The sequence below is a fragment of the Carcharhinus amblyrhynchos genome, chromosome 2 (assembly GCF_965287045.1).
Source record: "Carcharhinus amblyrhynchos chromosome 2, sCarAmb.v2.hapA, whole genome shotgun sequence".
NCBI classification, from domain to species: domain Eukaryota; kingdom Metazoa; phylum Chordata; class Chondrichthyes; order Carcharhiniformes; family Carcharhinidae; genus Carcharhinus; species Carcharhinus amblyrhynchos.
This window is the reverse complement of record NC_137325.1, coordinates 12,325,514-12,340,906: the sequence shown is the minus strand read 5'-3', so window position 1 is coordinate 12,340,906 and position 15,393 is coordinate 12,325,514. Positions and strand designations below refer to the sequence as shown.

The window sequence follows — 15,393 nt, the reverse complement described above, 5'->3', positions numbered from 1 at the left end:
GCATCGCTGACAGGCCTGCATTTATTACCCATCCCTAGTTGCCCTTGGAGGGCAGTTCAGAGTCAACTACATTGCTGTGGCTCAGGAGTCACATGTAGGCCAGAGCAGGTAAGGGCAGCAAATTTCCTTCCCTAAAAGGACACGAACGAACGAACCAGGTGGGCTTTTCTGACACTTGACGATTTCATAGTCATCAGTAGATTCTTAATTCCAGATTTTAAAAAAATTAAATTCAAGTTCCACCATCTGCTATGGCGGGATTTGAACCCAGGTCCCCAGAACCTTAGCTGAGTTTCTGGATTAAATCACCACCCTCCTGACATCCTGGTAATTCTGATCCCGCTAGTTTCTGTACGTCTTTTCCTCCCACTCTTCCTGCGAGGCTGCCACACTGCTGCTCTCAAGAGGCTAAAGTCTCTCATTCTACGCCTCTCAGTCTATGTCCCTTTCTTACTCTTTCCCTCACTTTGTGCACCACTTTTTTTTGTTTGAGAGCTTCATTTTTGATTTTTTCCTCCCAGGGTTCTCATTCTGTACCTTGCTGCAAAATTCACATTTCCTACTTTTAAAAATCCTGCTTTGTTGTTTCGGCGCGAGGGCAGAGGGCTTTAGTGTGACGTTATGTTGCGTGAGGAGCATAAACGCAGCTCAAGAGACCACGCACTGGAATGGACAAGACACGTATGTGGTTAGAAATAATTAAAACTCAAGAACGCAGGAGTGTGAAGGACACTTGGTTAAAAAGGCTCCAGAAAACAGTAAACGGGGAACACGCTACAGGGCCTTTTATATCTGTCTGAACAAGTAGACTAGTGATCTAATGCCACAACCAAAGGATGCCAATGAATCATAGAATCCCTACAGTGCAGAAGGAGGCCATTCAGCCCATCAATTCTGCACTGACAATAATCCCACCCAAGGCCCCATCTCTTCAACCCCACGTAATTACCCCTCTATTCTATGCATCCTGGGACACACAGACAATTTAGCATAGGCAATCAACCTAACCCGCGTATCTTTGGAGTGAGGCGAAACTGGAGCACCCGGAGGAAACCCATGCAGACACAGGGGGGAATGTGCAAACTCCACACGGTGACCCAAGCTGGGAAGCAAACCCAGGTCCCTAGCACTGGTGAGGCAGCAGTGCTAACCATTGTGCTGTGCCACCCAATGCAGAACGCACTTCAGGGCCAGCCTGGATTATATGTGCGATTCCTGGAATAAGTGGGTACGTTCACACTAGCAATGAGCCGGAATGCAAAAAGTTGTACACACCATTATGGGAGGCCTTGTGGTGCAGTGGGTTAGCGTCCCTGTCCCTGAGCTCTGGTTCAAGTCCCAACCAGAACTTGATGGCTAAGGAAGGTGGGCTCATAACGCAGCCAAAAAGGTTGTGTGTCAACCTGCAAAATCCTTCCAAACACAATGGCCGGCAGCAAGAGTGAGACAGCCATATGTGATGCGAGTGACATCCCTCAAGCTATACAGTGACCCGTTCTGGGAATTACTGGCTATGGAAACAGACCGAGGCCTGTCTTAGCGCACCGCTAGAAAACAGAATTGGAAACATTATTGAGATGCAAAAATTTAACAGCAGTGGGGTAGATCATACCTGATGCACTTTTATACTGATCAGGGTGAAGAGATGAAAACCTTCTCTGCTTTTTACAATGGAAAGTCAGATAAAGCTGGACTCAGTACAAAGTAGCCAGAGATACACAATAAAAGTCTCTCTACAATGCTTGAACCTCAACATTAGGGCAGTTCGCTCCAAGTGTATCAGCGCCTCTTCCTCACAATGATCACAGTTTCGCTAACTGCACAATTTGTCAAATTGGGGAAGTTTTGGGCTGTAGATTAGCGAAAAAGTTTATTTATTACTGTCACCAGGAAGCAATGAAGTTGGTGTGAAAATCCCCCAGTCGCCACACTCCCGCACCTGTTCACTTACACCGAGGCAAAATTTAGCATGGCCAACGCGTCTAACCAATACATCTTTCGGGGACCGTGGGAGGAAACCCACGCAGGCACGGGGAGAATGTGCAAACTCCACACAGACAGTGACTTAAGTGGGAATCGAACCCTGGTCCCTGGAGCTGTGAAGCAGCACTGTGCTAACCACTGTGCCAGTGTGCCACCCCTTGTGTTCCTTCAGTGCAAAAATGAGAATTCTTCTCACAAAAGAACAGTGATATTTTTCTCTGAACCTATCCTTCCACTGCATGGAATACATTCAGGTAGTTTCAACTGTCACGCGCATGCAACTGGAACTGAGTATTTGAGCGAGGTTAAGTTAAATACTCAAATTTTGCACCATTCTTCTTCAGAGTTTAAAAAGAAAGGCAAGTACAAACTCAGCACTTGAGACTCAGTGGGCCCCAATGTGCTGCACTATTCTAGTTAGTTAATCTTTCTGGCCATTCAGCCCATTGAGTCCGTACCAGATCTCCAAAAGAGCATCATCGAATCCCTACTGTACAGGAGGCAGCCGTTCGGCCCATTGAGTCTACACTGAACACAATCCCACCTAGGTCCTATCCCCACAACACCCTTTTTGTTCGCTGTCCACCTGCCTCCCGATATAATGAACATTGCAAACACCCCGTGCAAACACAATATTCACATTGAGAATCAAACACTCAGATTGTGCCAACGGGCTTACCTGATAACAGTGGGTATGAGTTCAGCACAGAAGAAGATGCTGAGATTTCCCATCGAATGAGATGCAAACATACCCACAATGGAGAACACGATAGAAAATCGGAGCTGCAAATGTTCGGCCATATCTACAATAGAAAAAAGTGGCTTCATTAAACAAGATTGACTTGACATTACAAATGCCAAATAATTTAACAATTCCAATTATTAAAACATTGGATTTCCAGGATTCTTGCATAATACAGCAATAAAAATCACAAAGAAAATCAGACACTTAAAAGAATCACACACAATTCTCCAATTTCCTGGGAGATATGAAAATGGGTGGCGTGGTGGTTGGCACTGCTGCTCACAGCACCAGGGACCCGGGTTCAATTCCAGCCTCAGGTCACTGTGTGGAGTTTGCATGTTCTCCCCATGAGTTTCCGCCCACACTGCAACGATGTGCCAGTTAGGTTGATTGGCTAGGCTATATTGACCCTTGTGCCAGGGGGATTAGCAGGGTAAATATATGGAGTTACGGGGATAAGGCCTAGGTGGGATGGTGGTCAGTGCAGATGCAATGGGCTGAATGGCCTCCTTCTGCACTGTAGGGATTCTATGAGAATGGCTTTAACAAAAATGATTCAAGGCAAATCAGCTAAGGTGACCAGAGGCTGCCCAATCCTACATTGCAGAGCATTCAAGTTAAGCACTGACATTTATACCAAGCTTCTGCATTTGACCATTTTGGGGACTCTGATCAAGCAGGATCTCAGCAAGGACTTGGCCCTCCCCCACCTCAGCGCCATCCCTGTCCAAGTCTGGCTCTGCGTACCTGGACTGGCACGCTCACAAAATTCCCAACCACAGCAGGTGGTGTCCGGATTCCTTTAAAGAGGAGGTGTGGGATAGAGGGAGGAGTGCCACTTAGAATCACTACAGTACAGGAGATGGCCATTTGGCCCATTGACTCTGCACCAACTCTTACCCAGGCCTACCCCATAACACCACATATTTACCCCATTAATCCCCCTAACTGTGAGACACCAAAGGCAAATTTAGCATCGCCAATCAATCCAACCTGCACATCTTCAGAGGAAACAGGAGAACCTGGAGGAAACCCATGCAGACATGGGTCAAACATACAAACTCCATGCAAACCTCACAGAGTCACCCTAGGCCAGAATTGAACCTGGGTCCCTGGTGCTGTGAGGCAGCAGTGCTAACCACTGTGCTGTGAGGCGAATCACAAGACAAAAAAAATGTACAAGTGCAACAAAACAAGGGTCAAAATTCAAAATATTGAGGTAGACTTGCCTACGAAAGGCAACAAAAATTCCATTTTGCGCCTTCAACGTTTTCACACACATCCTCCAAAACAAGTGAAGGAATGACGATGACTACTTGAGTGCTCTTAACTGGTGCATGGTTAATTGTTGTTGGTTTTCTGGATCTGTTGCTGTGGCCATTTTGGAGAATGCACCTCTTTACATTTAAACGTAGCTTGTAGCAGAGCACTGCCACCCCACTCATGATCAGTGCAGACCAGGGAGCAAAGCTGGTATCAATGCTTCAGCACAACACTGGGTAACTGACTGTAACCTGATGGGGTATCATAAAGGCACCAGCAAAGCCTGATGGTTAAAAGGGCTAGCTCTTTATCAGGCTAAGGACTGTGGGAGCAGCAAAGGACAGGATGTGCAGCCATGGAACACATAAGGGAGTTGATTGGACAGAAGTTGCCTTGAACAGACACAGACCCCTGTGTGTCATGTTCCGGAGAGAATTATGACCCCTGACAGAGGCACGACTCTTCAGCATTCTTGACCAAAAAGTCAGCGATTGATTAATGCTTCTCCTCAGTACATGACTGGATGCAGAGATGCCGGCATTGGACTGGGGTGGGCACAGTAAGAAGTCTCAACACCAGGTTAAAGTCCAACAGGTTTATCTGATATCACAAGCTGTCAGAGCGCTGCTCCACTCACCTGATGAAGGAGCAGTGTTCTGAAAGCTCATGCTACCAAATAAACCTGCTGGACTTGAACCTGGTGTTGAGAGACTTCTTAATGTACATGACTGGAAGCAAGATCAGGCCAGCAGTACCTGTACAAGGAGGAGAGACTCAGACATTGGCTTTTGGATTATTGGAGATTATCCCCGGAAGAACATTACTAAGCATTTCAATACTGTCTTTGTGAGATAAGATTCAAGAAATCTACACAGGCAGTGGGTGCATTTTGGGACTAGCGAGATGATCTCTTTATATCAAATCCTCCTCCAGTACTGAGCGAATGGACATGCTCGAAAAGGGGTTGGCAGAACTTCACTGTAACCAGTAGTATAATTTATAAACACAAGACAATTATTGATGCTGGAAATAGTAATAGGAAATAGACAGAACACTCAGCAGGTCAGTCAGCTTCTGTAGAGACAGAACAGGCGAGTTAATCAAACTCCGATTCTTCTCATCAAGCACAGTTGGGATTATTGGATTGTTGCTAAGGTTCGAAATTTTGTACAAGGAAGAATTTTGTTCTGCCAAATTCCTTATTAGGAGCAGGAGTAGACCATCTGACCCCTCCGCCATTCAATAAGATCATGGCGTATCTTTTTGGGGACTCGGCTCCACTTACCACCTACTCACTATAACCCTTAATTTCTTTACTGTTCAAAAATTTACCTATTCTTGCCTTAAACTCATTCAACGAGTAGCCTCAACTGCTTCACTGGGTAGGGAATTCCACAGATTCACAATCTTTTGGATGAAGTTCCTCCTCAACCTAGTCCGAAACCTGCTCCCCCTTATTTTGAGGCCATACCCCCTAGTTCTAGTTTCACCTACCAGTGGAAACAACTTCCATCTTACCTATTCCCTTCTTAATCTTATGTTTTTATAAGATCGCTGTCTCATTCTTCTGAATTCCAATGAATATATCCCCAGTCTACTCAATCCATCCTCATAAACCAATTCCATTTGCTTGGTTCTGATACTCAATACCTGCAATTCCAACCCCCTTGGGGAGAATGTGTTTGGCCAATAAGTGAAGGTTTAGTCCCCACACAGGTGACACTGCTGTAAGTCATGAACTCCACCTCAATGGTTAAGTCATTTGGCTATGGAGAGAGTCTCACTTCTGTAAATACAAATCGTACCTGCCTGAAAGTTTCAGGGCAAAGTCACAGGAAAAACCGGTTTCAATAATTGTGTCATAGCTTTTGATGGATGATGTTATGCGTCGGTCATTGCCAAAAGGTTTTCCCTCCCTTCCACAAACTAGCGTTGCATCATACATGATATAACAACTGTGCCAATGTATTTTAAGAAGCTCACAAGTCAAAAAGGAGAACAATACATAAACACAAAACTGAACAATGGATGTTGGCAATCTGCCCATTCGCTGTTTTAAATAATCACTCCCTCCACCACCAACTGAGAGAGGCAGCAATGTGCACTGTCTACTAGCTGCACCCAAGCAATTTGCCAAAGTTCTGCTGACAGCACCTTCCAAACCCGGGTTTCACTCACCGGCAGTGACTAGGTCAGAGATTCAAGTCAAGACCTCGGGCTGATTGAAGCCCTAACCCTGCTTTAAAGGGGTGGGGTGGGCTGGGCTCTCTGCATTCTCTGCCAGTTGATTCTAGCTTATTGCTAAACTGGTTTGGAAGCTTACAGGAATGATAAGTATGGATTTAAAATGTTTATTTATTCATGTAAGCCTACTTATGACACTAACACCGCAGGCGAAGCTACTGTGAAAATCCCACACTGGCACCTGTTTGGGTGCACCGGGGGAGAATTTTGCATGGCCAGTGCACCTAACCCAGCACATCTTTCAGACTGGGGAAGAAACTGGAGCACCCGGAGGAAACCCACGCAGATATGGGGAGAATGTGCATGTGGAGTCTGCACAGTGATTAAGCTGGGAATAGAACCTTGGGCCCTGGTGCTGTGAGGCAGCAATGCTAACCACTGTGCCACCCCTTCAGTCCATCAGTCCTGAACCAGTTTGATTGTCCTACGCACTGCACAATGCTGGAGCAGGGCTGGCAAAAATCAGTGACTCAAACCTGAGGACAAAATTCAGACAGTTCCCTGTAAATGTTTACAAATCAGTTTCTAAGCTCACACCCTGCCCTCCGCTGGAGCATATCATAGCTATTTTTAAATAGCAAGCCTATCAGTTTGGATTTCACTTCCTCAAGTTTTACCAATCTGGCTCCCTTACAGAAGCACAGACCCTGTCTCTTTAATTTATTATTGTCACAGGTATTAGCATAGTGAAAAGTATTGTTTCTTGCACTATACAGACAAGGTATATCGTTCATAGAGAAGGAAAGGAGTGTGCAGAATGTAGTGTTACAGTCATAGTTAGCGTTAGAGAAAGATCAACTTAATGTGAGGTAGGTCCATTCAAAAGTCTGGCGGCAGCGGGGAAGAAGCTGTCCTTATGTGGAGATGCTGGCATTGGACTGGGGTAGGCCCCTTAAAGGGGCAGCACTCCAAAAAGATGCCCAAAGATGAGGTCAGGTTGATTGGCTATGCTAAATTGTCCTTAGTATCCCAAGATGCAGAGGTTAGAGGGATTAGTGGGTAAATATGTAGGGATATAGGGGTAGGGTCTGGGTGGGATTGGGGTCAGTGCAGTCTCAACGGGCTGAATGGCCTCTTTCTGTACTGTAGGGATTCTATGATTCTATTCTATGAAAGCTTGCGCTACCAAATAAATCTTTAACCTGATGTTGTGAGACTGAAGCTGTCCTTGTATGAGTTGGTACGTGACCTCAGACTTTTATATCTTTTTCCCGATAGGTGAAGGTGGGAGAGAGAACGTCCAGGGTGCACAATTATGGTGGCTGCTTCTCCAAGGCGACGGGAAGTGTAGACAGAGTCAGTGGATGAGGGGTTGGTTTCTGGTGGATCAGACAGATTGGCACTGCAGTGAAGCAGCTGGAGGAGTTAATGGTGTGAGGAATCAAGGAGCCAGCTCATTGCGGATGTGGTATTAAAGAATTACTGATCCCTCAGGAGCTGGGGCACTTACTCAGTTCAATTTGATCAGCGGATGCACAAGAAATATTAGCAAATCTAGACCCCTGTTCTGACTGTGACCCTGGTTGAGGTGTTAGCTTGCAGGCTAACTCTCCAATAAAATGTTTTTATCTGGCGCCCAAACTGAGTCGGCAGCAAACTGGGCAACGAGGAAACGTATGGAAATTCTGGAATATCCTTTTGTGGATTTGAGCCAAAGAGAAATGGTTTTAGCCACAGTAATTGTTGCATATTAGACAGACATTGGGGTTCTACAAGATTCTCACTATCACTCGAGACTTGCATCCCATCTCTCTCTCTCTCTCTCTCTGATGTACATTTTCCTGATTTTCTCCCTTGTTGAAGTAGGCCACATAAACAAAGACAACTAGATTGCGATGAAGTAGCTCATTTCTTTTGGTGGTGTGAAGGGCAATGACCTCCACTTTGGGCAGATGGTCAGTGTAGGCTTGGGGGGCCAAAGAACCTGTTCTTCTGCTGTAATTTTCTTTATTCTTCAGCTGAGGTAGGGGTGGACAAAAGGCCAGTATCTGTCAAGTGAGGCTTCAATCTGACGTCTGTGGGCATATTTGGGACAGATAGGATTGGGCTCATTTTTGGTGCCCAGTCAAATTCTCGATCGACACTTCCTATTGAGGTCCACACACAAGATCCATTGACAAGATGCTGAAGAGTGATGGTTTCACATGGAACTACACGAGGGCAACAGCTTCAGCAGAATGAGGGAAATCATAGAATCCCTACAGTACAGAAGGAGGCCATTCAGCCTATTGAATCTACACTGACTAAGTGTATTTCACCCAGGCCCACCACCCCAAACTATCCCATAGCTAATCCATTTAGCCTACACATCTTGGGAAATTATTGACCAATTTAACATGGCCAATCCATCTAACCCACACATCTTTTGGAATGTGGGAGGAAACCGGAGCACCCAGAGGAAACCCATACAGGCACAGGTAGAATGTGCAAATTCCACACACTCGCCCAAGGCCTGAATTGAACCTGGCTCCCTGGCACTGTGAAGTAGCAGTGCTAACCACCGTGCCACCCTGAAATAGTGGAAAGGTATGAGGATATCTTAAGAATACAAATACAACTTACTAGCATCAATACTTATACAACACAATCTACTCCAAATAGTTCAAGTCACTTCTGGTACTCTTAAGCAACACAAATAACAGAGAAACAGGAATTTAATGACAAAGGTGACTCTGATTTAAAAACAGGTTGTATTATTGCATCAAAAGCAACCTATTAACCTTACATAGGTATGATGGTGGCTCTTTAAGCTGCTGATATACAAAACTATTAACTGTTGAAAGGTTCAGAGTCTTAAATGCTGGAAAAAATATTCTGATTAAGAGGGAGATGAGCTTTATGTCACTTTTCATAATCATTTAGCCTAATTGTTATTCATTTGTGGGACATGGGCGTTGCTGGCTAGGCCAGCATTTATTGCCCATCCCTAGTTGCCCTTGAGAAGCTGGTGGTGAGCTGCCCTTTTGAATCACTGCAGTCCACGTGCTGTGGCTTGACCCACAATGTTGTTGGGGAGGGAATTCCGGGATTTTTGATTCAGTGACTCCGAAGGAACGGTGACATGTTTCCAAGTCAGGTTGGTGAGCGGGTTGGAGGGGAACTTGCAGGAGGTGGAGTTCCCATGTATCTGCTGCCCTTGCCCATTGAGATGGATGGGGTCTTGTGTTTGGAAGGTGCTGTCTAAGGATCTTTGGTGAATTGCACTCTTCACGATCCATAACAAAGTTTGCTAACTTACTTAAAATGGAAATGCTGTTCCTTATAGTGTGTCTGCAAACACAAGATTATTCATGTATGTGTGGATACGTGTGCACAAGAATGTGGATTCAAGTGTGTGTTTACACAGTATTAATTGTGCTAGTGTGCATGTGAACGTGTACATAAAATTATTCATGTATTAGCACTTGAATATAAAACAATTAACTTGTGTTACAACACTTCCTGCAAATTCTTGCAGTGTTGCCACGTCAACCAAAGCTCGATAAACAAACAAAAATTATATCTCCCTTCTGGCCACAAGTCAAAAGCAATTTCCAAGCAATCTCAATGAAACTCACCACATAACAACCTATTCAATAGACCTGTCTAATTGCAAGTTATGGCATAGGATGACTTTCAGACATCTTTCACATCAACGCTTCACTATTCCAGCAAATTAATATCTGTGACTCAGTATTCCTTAAGTTGTCACTCCCCAATATTTCTCAGAATCCGATTGTTTATGACACATTCCTTTGCTTTATTTGTCCTCCCTAAGTACAATAGCTCACTTGATGGTTAACACTGCTGTCTTACAGCGCCAGTGACCTGGGTTCAATTCCAACCTTGGGCAACTGTGGGTAGAGTCTGCACATTCTCCGTATCCGTGTGGGTTTCCTCCGGGTTTCTCCCACACTCCAAAGATGTGCAAATTAGGTAGACTGGCTATCTAAATTACTCTAGTGTCAGGGGTACTTGCTAGGGTAAATACGTGGGGTTTAAGGGGATAAGGGATTCTGGTTGGTGCAGGCTTGATGGGCCAAATGACTGCACTATAGGGATTCTACAATTCTAAGACACTTCTCTAGAATGAACTCCATGTGCTATTTTTCTGCCCACTTGCCCAGTCTACTGATAGCTTCCTGCAGTCTGCAGCTTCTTTAGCAGAACCTCCAATTTTTGGACCATCTGTAAAGTTCTCAATCACGCTCCCTTCATTGAAGTCTGTCTCACTTAACGTACCATAAAAAGCAAGGCTCCCAACACTGGGCAACACAGTGGTTAGCACTGCTGCTTCACAGCACCAGGGACCCGGGTTCCATTCTTGGCTTGGGTCACTGTCTGGAGTTTGCACATTCTCCCCGTGTCTGCTCGAGTTTCCTCCTGTTTTTGCCCCCCCCACACAGTCCAAAGATATACGGGTTAGGTGGACTGACCATGCTAAATTGCCCCTTAGTGTCAGGGGGACTAGCTAGGGTAAATACGCGAGGTTATGGGGATAGGGCCCCATGGGATTGTGGTTGGTGTAGACTCGATAGGCTGAATGGCCTCCTTCTGCACTGTGGGAATCTATGATTCACTGAGCCTAGAAAGCCCTATTGGGACCAGCACAAAACACCCATCCACCATGACACTTAAATCCCTGCTTCTGAGCTGATTTTGGATTAATCCTGGTGATCGTCTTGGATCCCATGGGCTAACCTGCTGACCAATCTGCCATGTGCGACCTGGCTAAAAGCCTTGTTAAAAATCACTGTAGACTCCAACAACTGAGCCTCACTTATTGAACTTCCTTAAAAGATTCAATCAAGTTGGCCAGACATAACCTTGACTTAAACTCATGCTGACTGTTCAATTAATCCATCTCTTTCGAAGTGGCGATTTGTAGCATCCCGCAAAAGTTCTTCCTAATCATTTGCCTACTGTCCCGGTTGTGATTACTCAGTTTACCCCCTCCTCCCTTTCTAAACAACGGCCCAACAGTGACAGTCCTCCAACCGGAGAGGATTGGAAAACGACAGTCGCTTCTTCTGCTATTTCCTCCCTCGCTTCTCTCAGCGGACTCTGTTTCAAATCATCTGGGTCTGGCAATTTATTCATTTTCAACAAAGTGGAACCAAGGCTGCTAAGAAATACTTAAAATCGGTATAGTGTAAAGGCTGCACGATCTTTATAGAGTTGTGTGTAATGCTATTACCCAGCCAAAAGTAAAACATTTTAATCCGTGGGACAAAGGAAACACACGGACATAATTTGCAAATGAAGCAAGGGCCCTGTGCAATGTGAATCCTGCTCATTACTGTTAATACTTGGGAACAACCATTTGTGAAAAGGGCAGCGAGGCTGTTGGAGTTCACAGGGGTCAGACAGGACACGAAATCAAATATCCAAAAATTGCTGACAGAGGTGCATCACTGTTGTTAACTTTGCTAAAAAGGTTCTCACTGTCTGACTCACCACTCGTATGTAGTGAATGACACGCATTTCCTGCATTTGTGGTATACGCAAAGAAAACGTACACCACGGAAAGTTAAAATCAAGTCTAATTGTTCCTTTAATAATGTAAAAAGTGTTAATTATTACAAGTGTGGAGTCTCATTCCTTCAGGTTTGAATTGTTGATGGAGAAGTTAAAATGTTTAACTTCTTTTAAAAGTTCTTTTTTCCTCTTAATGCAACCTTTATTTCCCTCCGTTTACCTTTATGTATGCAATTTGACATATAATTCACCCACTCTAATGTACACTTCCTTCTCAATCCTTCTGTGGTTAATTTCACACTGTCAATCTGATTGGGTATAGCGGATAGTTGGTTGCCCTGTTCACTCAGGTCCCAGATAGCCTGTTACCCTCGCTATTCCCCCATCAACTCTCACCTTCAGCAATCTGCCCCACACACAAAGTAGTACAATTTCTTACCTTAACGCAGATGGCATTGTACAATCTGTTAGAGCAAATTGTGGTCTTTTGAGTTTATTTTCTGAGATATAGTTCAGAAAGATTGCTCATCTGGGGGGTTGCACTTAGTAAAATGTTATACATCACCCTATCCTTCCCACACATTGAAGATTCTCCAGTGAATCTGTCCACTGTTATAAAGCGTTTGAAGGCATGTTGCTTCTGGGTAGAATACAACTTTGAATATCATCCCCTCCACCTCACCAACACAAACGAGAGAAAGTCAGGGCTTGTGGGAGAACAAGCAAAGCCAGAACTTACAGCTTATGAGGCCCAACTGAAGGAGAGAAGCCAATGCAGTAAGGATGGTGAAGAGCAGCAGTGTGCCTCTTCGCCCCATCAGTTTGACAAGAACACACATGACTGCACAGGAGAGAATGCCGATCGCTTCCATGAGATAGTAGCGGATGTAAAAATTGCTCAGAGTGTTCACATTGCCATCCATCAGGCTCTTTGCAAAACAGTTGTGGATCCCAAATCCTGTAAGGCTGCAAAAACAGATGTAGAGAGGCGAGTCAGACATGTACAAATTGCCAATGTTTGAGATCAGTCTGGGTGGCAATTAGAACTCAATGCTCTTTCAAATGGATATCGGAAGCCCACATTGACAAGAATAATGCAAGTGGCTTCCATTTCCCTCCATGTGTAGACATAACAATGGCCACTTGTCAGGGGGTGGGGGGGGATGGATTGTGTGTGTGTGTGTGTGTGTGTGTGTGTGTGTGTGTGTGTGTGTGTGTGTGTGTGTGTGTGAGAGAGAGAGAGAGAGAGTTATCCCAGGCTGTACAATCCAACCCAGAACCTCAGAAGTACATAGGCATGTTGATGGAGTAGGCAGATACATGGCAGATTGTAATGTCCTAACTATGTTAGTTAGGGGTTGTGGGTTTTACACAGAAGGAAAAGACTTGGTGGGGGAATGCAATCTTATCAAAAAATTCTCAGAGACAAGCGAGCGTGAAAACGGAAGAGAAATCGCTCCATTCTTTGGGTAAGCTTCTAGGCTCAAAAAAGGCAAAATGTGATTTTTGCCAGTAGGGGGGGGGTGGGTGGAGCCTATTCATGCCAGAAAGCTGGCTGCTGAGTTCTAGGTGCGCCATTGCACAGGTGCACAAATCTCCCAGTGCACTGTGTACAACTGAGCTGGTTTGCTTACCCAACGAATGATACTTTTGCCTTAGAGAAATAAGGATTCACTACAAGAATTCCTGGGATGAGGGGATTGTCCTAGGAGGAGAGATTGAGTAGGCTGGGTATATAATGTCTAGATTTAAAAAGAATGAAAGTTGATCTTATGAAATTGAGTAAGATTTTTCATATGGCGGAATCCTACACTTCAAAAGAATTGGCAAACATATCCTTTTGATACAGACTGCCCGGTGGCCATTTTATGGCCTGTGGGGCATTAATTGGCCAAGGGCAAGACTACTGCCCCACAGAATTGACAGATGAGGAGAAAGTTCTTTTCTCACGAGTTGTGAATTTTCAGAGTTCTTTTTAACTACAAGGAGCTTTGGATGCTCACTGAGTTGGTCCCACACAGGAGGTGAATTTTGAGATATTATGGAGTATTGGAATAGGGTGGGGAAGGTGCTTTGAAGTAGAGATCAGCCACAATCTTATTGAATGGCAATGCAGACTAAATGGGCTGAATGGTTTATTTCTGCTTCTATTACATTCCTCATGACAGCACTCCCAGTCTTTAGCCTTCCATTTTGAGATTGTATTGCTTTTACTTTTAAGACTAGGCTAAATTTTGGGGGGGGGGCAGTGGGGCAGTCTTTTAATCCTACCAGGTTTGGATTGATGAATATTTAAAACCCTGCCTAATTTCACTCTCTATTGACCCAGAGGTGGGGTGAGGTTAAAATTGGACCCATATAGTTTTACGCATTTATTACTGAGGTGAACACTTTGACCTCGTTGGCACCTTACTTGGGCCCATTCTTTGCCGATTTCCTCTATTACGCCAATGATTTATTTTGCTTCCAGTTTCCAAACGGACCTTTTGCTTTCCATTTCCATCTGGCTCATCACATTCACGTGGCCAATTTCCACTTCCCCCTATCCCCAGCCCCATAGTGCACACACCCTATTGCCATCTCCCCAGTGGTTGCCTCAAAATACCCAGCACAAGCCCACACTCAATGACTCGAGTCCGCTATCTTCCTACCATTTATTGTGCCTCTTCCTCCACTCTTGCCTCCCCCAGTTGCAACACGTGCATCTATTTCTGTCCCAGTCTTAAACCACAAGTGTAAGGCTCATGTGATATCTCAATGACCTCAGATCTCCCCAAATTAAATCACAGCCTTTTACCCGCTCTTTATAATCTATTATTCTTTAAACTAACCAATAGAGGAAAATTAATTCTAAAACCAGTCCAACAATTAATCAAGGGAAGCTATTGCGGCAACTGCAAGTATTATCACGGCATTACTCACAGCGAGGTAAAATTAGAAAATTATATTGCAGCTGGAACGAGAAGTTAAAAGGCCATTTGATCCCATTGTATGCATCAAGAAAATTGCTCAATACTGGTGAGTGAATTATCAGCCTGCTATCTAATTAATGACTTCAAAAGGACATCCAATATTAAAGAGCGAATCTCAGCGCAGTTATAATCACCACCTGAATCCCCAAGCCTTTTCAGCGCGGCTGGGATTAGTTCTGATACCATCAGTGAATTGAACTCATCCGCAGTAGCTGCAATTCTTAGTCAAAGGCTGCTTTAAGTATCGCTCTGCTGGGTGATTCAGCTCTGCTCGTGTGTCAGGCTTTTATAGCTTAGTCAAGCTGATTCATCAAAAGCCTCTAGTATGTGAAAGATGATTTGTAATTATTCCTTTCAAGGGTATGGGGCCTGATGTCACATTACAAGCTTTAAGCAGCAATTACTGTCAAACACTATCCAGATGAGAGGGCTAGCGATGACATAGAACCCTACAGTGCAGAAAGAGGCCCTTCAGCCCATTGAGTCTGCACCGAACACAATCCCATCCAGGCCCTACCCTCATATCCCTACATATTTTACCCACTAATCCCTCTAACCTCTGCTACCCTGGACACTAAGGGGCAATTTCTTAGCATGGCCAATCAATCAATCTAACCCACACATCTTTGGACTGTGGGAGAAACCAGAGTACCCGGAGGAAACCCACGCAGACACGAGGAGAATGTGCAGACTCCACACAGACAGTGACTTGAGCCAGGAATCGAACCC

General features: G+C 44.7%; 1 protein-coding gene across 1 annotated transcript in view; it reads right to left on the bottom strand.

Annotated features, from left to right (window-relative positions):
• Positions 1 to 15,393, bottom strand: part of slc22a23b (solute carrier family 22 member 23b) — an 88,595-nt gene that overhangs the window by 12,340 nt on the left and 60,862 nt on the right. The window contains exons 7-8 of the mRNA XM_080202200.1: positions 12,432 to 12,658; positions 2,663 to 2,786 (exon numbers count right to left, since the gene is read on the bottom strand). Of these exons, the coding sequence (XP_080058326.1) occupies positions 2,663 to 2,786; positions 12,432 to 12,658 (351 nt within the window). The remainder of the gene's footprint in view (positions 1 to 2,662; positions 2,787 to 12,431; positions 12,659 to 15,393) is intronic.